The following is a 7,228-nucleotide window of genomic DNA, read 5'->3' as shown; positions in this document are numbered from 1 at the left end:
CTTCTGCCCATAAACATACATAAAAATGCAACACCAGGACGTTATTGCAAGAGCCTTTTTCAGTGCCCCGGCTGTTGAAGTAAGCACACATAAAGCGCGTCATCTGTCGTTGTAAAGATATGCGAAGTGCAGGCAAGGGACATTGTAAACTGTTTCTAAAATACAGTACTTGAAGTAATGGCATTCGACGAACATTGGAACCAGAAAATAGCTGTTTTATAATCTACGAGCATTCCAGAAGGGTTCGCTACACTTATTCTGAATTGCTAAAGACGTAAATATATCGTTCAATTTGGAACATTAGTCATTAGTAAAAGCATTAAAAACGCGTATAAAACGAACAAGTAAAAGTTACATTCCCAGTTATGTCTCTGCTGGAAGCGAGGGTATACAAGAGCAACGAGGGCATTTGCAGCTCTTTACTTGTGTTTTAAATGGGCCAGGAAGCCGTTCGGGCATTCACATAAATGGAGATAACACCGTATTACGACGGCTTTTGTCGAAAGTTACGAAAAATGAGATTTTTTTAAAAGTTCCTAAATTGACGACTTCCGGTGCTGTTGAGAAATTCTGCAATGATTACGGCTGTTTATATAAGAAGTTTGCATGCAGGACTCTTTTTTTAAATAAAACAAATATACAGCATAAGACTTACTTGGGTGTCGTAGACTCTTAGCAAAAAATAAAATAGAATTAGTAAGAAACAAACAACTTCACATTTCTGTACATGTTATTTACTTTATACATTTTTTACAGCAAGATACACGAGGCTCAAAAAATCTTATGGCCAAGGTTTGTCGGTATCTTTATCCTCGGCTGGAGAAGATCAAACAGGCCGGTTCCACTGCCTACGTGCCTCCCGACAACCAATCTTGCCGATGGAGATTTCAGATGATCTTTAAAACCTAAAATAAAGAATACGATTATTATTATATTATATAAATTCTTTAACGACATTACTACCATCAACACAAATCCATCCACCGTCTCCCGCAAGTAGCATTTGTCTGCAAATCGGGACGAGCCTGCTAACTCAACCTTTGAACTGAAAAAGCCCATATAAACATTTCTCTCGTTATGACGAAAATCGAACTGGGAAATGTCCAGCTGTTCTTCCAATAGCGCTACGGATAAAATCTAAATAAATACGAATAAAAAAAAAGTCAGGCAACTTGAAACACATGCAGCATGTCATATGTCCTAAAACTTTTAACGTAAAAACAAGACAGCTACAATGACCTCGGTATGTTACCGCAGAATATTTAATACGACTTTGTCTGTATGCGGAAACGCGTTACGATACTTTGAGAACAGGTAAAGAAATCCGCTACTGAAACCAAAAATGACTGACAGAATACTGGTGTTCGATTCACAGAGGAAATGGTGCATAAAATCCTAGTCGCCACTTTCCAAACTTTGAGGTTAGGCCATCATTACCAACATTATGGCGTCATCAACGGTACACCGACTGACCAAGAACAGGCAATTTTACAGGTCATTAAGTGGGAAGAATTCTCAATTTCGAGCCTGTTGAAAGAACATCGTTAAGTTGTGGGAGACAAGGAAAGAATCTTCGAGAAACCACAACGTTGAAAGGTTTATTACAATGGCCAAGGTTAGTGTTGTGTCTCGCGATCAAACAGATCCACAAAGGATAAATAGACAAGTTCTTCCCATACTTCCTGATGAGAGCATGGAACATTAAACCCAGATAACGCCATACAAACCCCCCCCCCCCTGGCTATTTTAAGTAAGTATCGAATTAAAAAAAAAAATCTTAATTAACTTTTCAGCGAGGTAATTACTATCTCATCATCAAGAAGAAATAGAAGCATTTTGTGGAGACAGTGTTAATGATTTAGGCCTCTGTTTTCCGAGTCTCACAGGATTCTAATTAATGCACAACAAACATTAAAAAAAAAATATCGAGATAAAGGACTTCTCCCGCTAGAGAATGCTAAACCTAACGCTCGCTAACTTTTGAAGTTAAGCATGAAACTATGTTAGTTACTTCATCTTAAGTTATTTCGCGTAGAACTAATAAACATAAAGAAATGGATTGGGAAGAAAGTGAACGACCTCGCATTCCCACTAACCCTGGTATGAAAGTGTTCACCGCAAACTCAGTGATCGAGGACCAAGTTGTCATATTCTTCGATAGCCAACCCAAACTATCTCGAGGCCAATGACTTGCCAAGAATTAACGACACCGTGAAAGATCCTATTACGAAAAGTAATTAATTACTGTCGCCCACCCACTTCGTTCTTAAATGTTCAGACGAAACCTTTACATCATAAATTACTGGTTTAAGGTAACTGAAAGATTGCGTGTACCGACTCCAATCAAAAAAACATAGCCGACATGAAGTAAATAAGAAGTAAATTAGGGTGCTTTGCCATTCATCATAGCGGTCAAGTGCTGCGTTACATGAACGAACAAGCGGGTCTAGAATTACTGTTTCAAGTGAACCGCCATCAAAATGAGCTTAAATAAAACAAAGTGGGTCATTGGAAATAATTCATAAATTTCACTTAAGAAACTCAAGTCAGCGGTGCAGAACCGGGTACTACATGCTCAAGAGTGCAGGCCCGTTAACGATAATAGACGGCAGCATCTTCGTCGCTATGCGAAGGATAAACATGTACAATTTTAAAGATGGGAAGCTAGTAATAGAAAGAAACGGAAATCTTCCAGATCTTCTGAAGTACACTTTCTATTTTGTTATTGTTTCTGAACTCACCCCCCCCCCTTAAATACAACTCCATCCGGCACAAACACACGTGCTTGTTTTATTTCCTCACAGCTTCGATAGAGTATTGGCATACGGACCACGTCCGGCAAATCTACGTTGTACTATTTTGAACAAGTCACCTTGAAACCAAGCCAACAAAAACTAGCGCAATTTCAAAACGAGGCACAAATGAATCCCCCAGACATGTATGAAAAATTCCCAGAAGAGTAAATGTTCAAAAAAGTTGAATGAAATCTTAAAAAAATGCGAGCAAACTTCCTGATGACCTCACATTTTAAATAGCTACGAACTTTTGGCATACCTTATTTAGTCCCAACTATTTCGCGTAATGTAGCAGACATGGCACTGGGTGAGGTTAAAAAGAAACCCTTGGGGTTTCTTTTTTTTTTCTGCTTAAATACAAAAATAATCTCTACAGACACTGCCAGCTGAGGATGGACGTGAATTTAAGCCTTCCTGTTATGTCTTCATGCATTATAGAAAGTTTACAAACTCCGTAAGTTACGAACAAAGCCAAATGGGCCCACCAAAATTTCAGCATAAAATCGGATGTCAGAGGTTGAGTGAATGGGAAGCAGAATCGACAGGTGACACATTAACACACTCTCCACTATGTAATCCCTATCTTAGACTCCCATGAAGAGTTCCCTAAATCTGACCAATCAGCGACCTATTAGGATTGTGGAGAGGGCGGAAAATCCCTTTTAATTAATAGAAGAAAAAAAGGCATTTCAAGCCTATATCTGACACGATAGCCTCCGTAGTTCAGTTAGTAGAGACGAAGCCCTTTGGTCGGAAAGACCTGGGTTCGATTCCCGCCTATGACGTGAGGAACCTTTATCTGGTCTCTTTCGACTAAAGGTGAGTTAGCCAGCCTCATATGGAGGGGGGATTCACTCGGAAACTCGGGTTTTTCGTCCCCCAGAACACACATGGATTACAGTCATGAATACGTCCCAACTATATGCCGGTCCCGAGCCAGGATAAAATTAGGGGGCTGGGGAAAGCAATGGTGAACTATCCTGTAAAAATCTTACCAGGAATACTTTGTGGGCAATGCCTACAAAGTTACCTACGGTCGGAAATGACTGAAAGGGAAAAACCAGGAGGATTTGACACGAACAATCCGTTGCACAAAACTTCAAATTAAAAATGTTAGCGGTGCGAGAGAAAGGACAAATATCAAACAACACAGACTTGACGTATTCTATTAAAAATCACAATTACACATAAAGTGAATTAATTATAACGCAGTTAGGCAATTTACGTAATAAAACCATTACTGCAAACAACTATTGTCGTGACAGGAACCAGAGGTAAAAAATAAAAACAACTAAAAATACGGCACACTACCTCATAACCTTGCTTGGGAAGCAATCTGATGGCATTAATGCCAGTGAAAGCCTGCGTAGAGAGGCAGGTCACGTGTAGGCTCAAGGGAGCTTATCTCTTCTCTGAATGACCAGCGTAATGTGGTCGTCGCCTTTCAACGGAGTGAACAATTCTGGGTTTTCCCCCAACTCAATAAACCAGTCCATTACTGGTGTCAGACCCAGGCTCGGCCAACAGACGCTGAAAAGCAAACTTATCAAAGGCAGAACAATGCTAGTTGATTAGACACAAGGGGAAAGGGGATTGCTTTAAATTTCAGCTTTGCAAGTGCACAAAGAGGAGAGAAACAAGCAGTCTCGAACTGCTATTACTTGTGCTTTTCGCGAAATCTTGAATAGCGTAGGAAAGCTAAGAATGTCGCGTTGGATACGCTACCGAAATGTGCGAGGAGAGCCGAAGTGGTTGGGGGGGGGATGATAGTTAAAAGTAAACGAAATAGCAAATTGCGCTCTGTGTGTGTTCTGCGTTTTCTCGAGTTCGACAAAATTGATGGAGTTACAGCGCGCGTGTTTTTAAAAATTTCAAACTCGGACTGTTTAATTCCATTTACTTTAATGAAAAGAAAATCCAATAAGATTAACGAATGACAAACAGCTACAAGTGAAAGGTGGAAAAGTTTGAGACTAAAATTCGAAAACTTTCGACATAAAAGTTTAGAGTAGTGCTTGTTTTATTAATTGAGCGCGATTCTGTATTTGAAAGCGAAAAAAAAAAGTACCATATGACAGTCAATAATGATTACGATATCATTTCAAAATAATATAGTGTCGAACTTGGGGAGGGTGTAAGAGCTATGCAGCTATCCCCGGCTCCCTCTTCCTAACCTAAAGCTCTGCAATTATTTTGCTGCAAGTAATAATGAATCCCACTGTCTCATTAAATCGTGCCGAACAGATCAAGTTTCCATTCATTACAAACCATTCAATGAATGAAAACTGTATAGACACGTGCTGTACCAAACAAGAAAGAAAAGCAATAAAATGCAGATGATTTTCAGCGCCCTCTATGAAACCACAAAAGTGACATGAAAAAAAAAAAAAATCTGTCCTGCTTTTTTCATTCTTAAAAATACTGATGACGTAGCTCAGCAGTGGGCAGGCCCGTTTCGTACCGGGGTGCAATAAACCCGGGAGGCACAATTTAGGGGCAGTATAATCGAACACGTTCATAAAAAATAGGCACAAACCCACGGAACCCTGACAGTGGGTCACTGTTGTCTTTTTATTTGAAAGATTTAAACTATTGTAAAACAGAAAAAAAGTGAGGAAAGAGGGTGAAAGAAATAAAAATTTAAAGATATGAATACTTATAATGCAATCTCTATAAAAACAAATCACATCGCTGACAATTCTTAGGGGAAAATAAACAAACACCATAGAAATGCAACAGTTATAATAAAAATTGGTCAAATTTTCGCTTGCTGCCAGTTTTCCATTGCTAGCTTAGTGAAAAAAAAGCATAATTAAATGATGTATTAAAAATGAAATGTGGGAGAATGCTCAAAGCACATCGTGGAGGTTAAATGACGTTCAGGAAGTCTAAGAGTTCCAAAAAAGGAGTGCAATATCATATATTCTATCTCATCGCTTTTGTCTTCCGCTGTAAATAATAAAAATATTAAACCCAAAGCCAATCGTAATGTGCATTCATAAAAGCGCTGTCAATTTTATTGTAGTTTAATCCAACAACAGTCCGGATTAAGAGAGGGGGGAGGTGAACTTGCGTTTGAAGTGGGGTATTATCACACCAATGTGATAAATAGGGACCATATGCACGAGAGGGGAGGGGCTACTTTATGCAGATAAATAAACGTATTCTAACATGGCTCAGCACCTACAAAATCAAAGGTTCACTTGATCCAAGTGCTTTGCCATTGGTCGCATTTTTTTTTTTTTTTTTTTAGTCTGTTCAACACCAGGAGCATCCGACTACTAGTATTTATATTATAATCGGCATACATTACAAATTATGGAGCTGAAATAATTTCTTAACATAGATAAGGAAAATATATAAAAAACAAACAACGATTCTTATTAACTTGCACCATTTAGCAAAGTTTATAAATCATGGATTAGAAGGGGGGGGGACGTTTTCATGTGTGAAAAGCGCACGTCAGCAATGGTACACGGACGTCAGCTCTGCTCGAGTGGGACACACACACATACACACAGTAATTTATACAGCATTAAGTCTTGTGACAGCCTTTGATTGATGAGCTGCTATAATCCAGCAGATGAGAGTAATTAATGTGAAACAAAGACCACTTTCCTGTGGATCTCCCTTGCTTCCTCGGGTACGAGAGTATTTGATGCAAGAATAACTCGCCAAAATACCTTAGAGTAGGGGGGAAAGAGCGCGCTAAATTTAAAGGGGAAAAAAATAAATAAAATAAAGTTTGAATTACCCAATCTTCTGCCCAGTGAACAGCATCTGAACTCTGTAAGATGGGGCCGGCAGTGTTTTGCAACCGAGCTTCTTTGCAAGGAGCTAATTAGCATGCATTCTTCACACGCTTCTTTATTAAAAATTAATTAACAGTGGAAAATGAAACGTGTAAAGCTTGTATGGTAGGGGCTTTGTTTGCATGAAACATTTTTCATCATAATTAAACTAATGAGGAGGCAAACTTTAATTAATGACTGAATTCCCAAGCATTATCGTTCTAAACTACGGCATTTAGAAAACTATACGTATTTTTATATCATATTGGCTATGTCGTCTGCAGGACTTTTGTAATGGACATCAATAAAAGCATTGCAAAGCAACGAGTTAATATTGATAGATTTCAAGACACGAGTGCCACCTTAACAAAACAAAAAAACTTTCTTTTATTATATTATAATGAGAAATTAAAGTTGAAAATACCCATACGAATACGTTGAACAAAAGCTTCTGGAGCCGTGCCAAAATTATTCTTTTTCTCTTCTCTTTTACCTCATTGGTATCTTTCGGTATGCGCCATTGAAATTGGGAGCGTCAAGGTAATTGTCACAGGAGTGCAAGATGATTTTTATCCTTTACCTATATATCAATTTAAAAAATACGTGTATGACTATGAAGAAGTTGCTCGGGATGCAAAGCCA

General features: G+C 38.6%; 1 protein-coding gene across 1 annotated transcript in view; it reads right to left on the bottom strand.

Annotated features, from left to right (window-relative positions):
- Window positions 1–724: 724 nt before the first annotated feature.
- Polr1A (RNA polymerase I subunit RpI1) overlaps window positions 725–7,228 on the bottom strand; it is a 352,992-nt gene continuing 346,488 nt past the window's right edge. Inside the window, exon 32 of the mRNA XM_090408580.1 lies at window positions 725–905. Within this exon, the coding sequence (XP_090264706.1) occupies window positions 772–905 (134 nt within the window). The 3' untranslated portion in view covers window positions 725–771. The remainder of the gene's footprint in view (window positions 906–7,228) is intronic.

Source organism: Typopeltis vanoorti, chromosome 18 (genome assembly GCF_054136105.1).
Source record: "Typopeltis vanoorti isolate ZY-2024b chromosome 18, IOZ_Tvanoo_1.0, whole genome shotgun sequence".
NCBI lineage: Eukaryota > Metazoa > Arthropoda > Arachnida > Uropygi > Thelyphonidae > Typopeltis > Typopeltis vanoorti.
The sequence above is the reverse complement of the archived record's forward strand: the minus strand, read 5'-3'. Positions and strand labels throughout refer to the sequence as shown.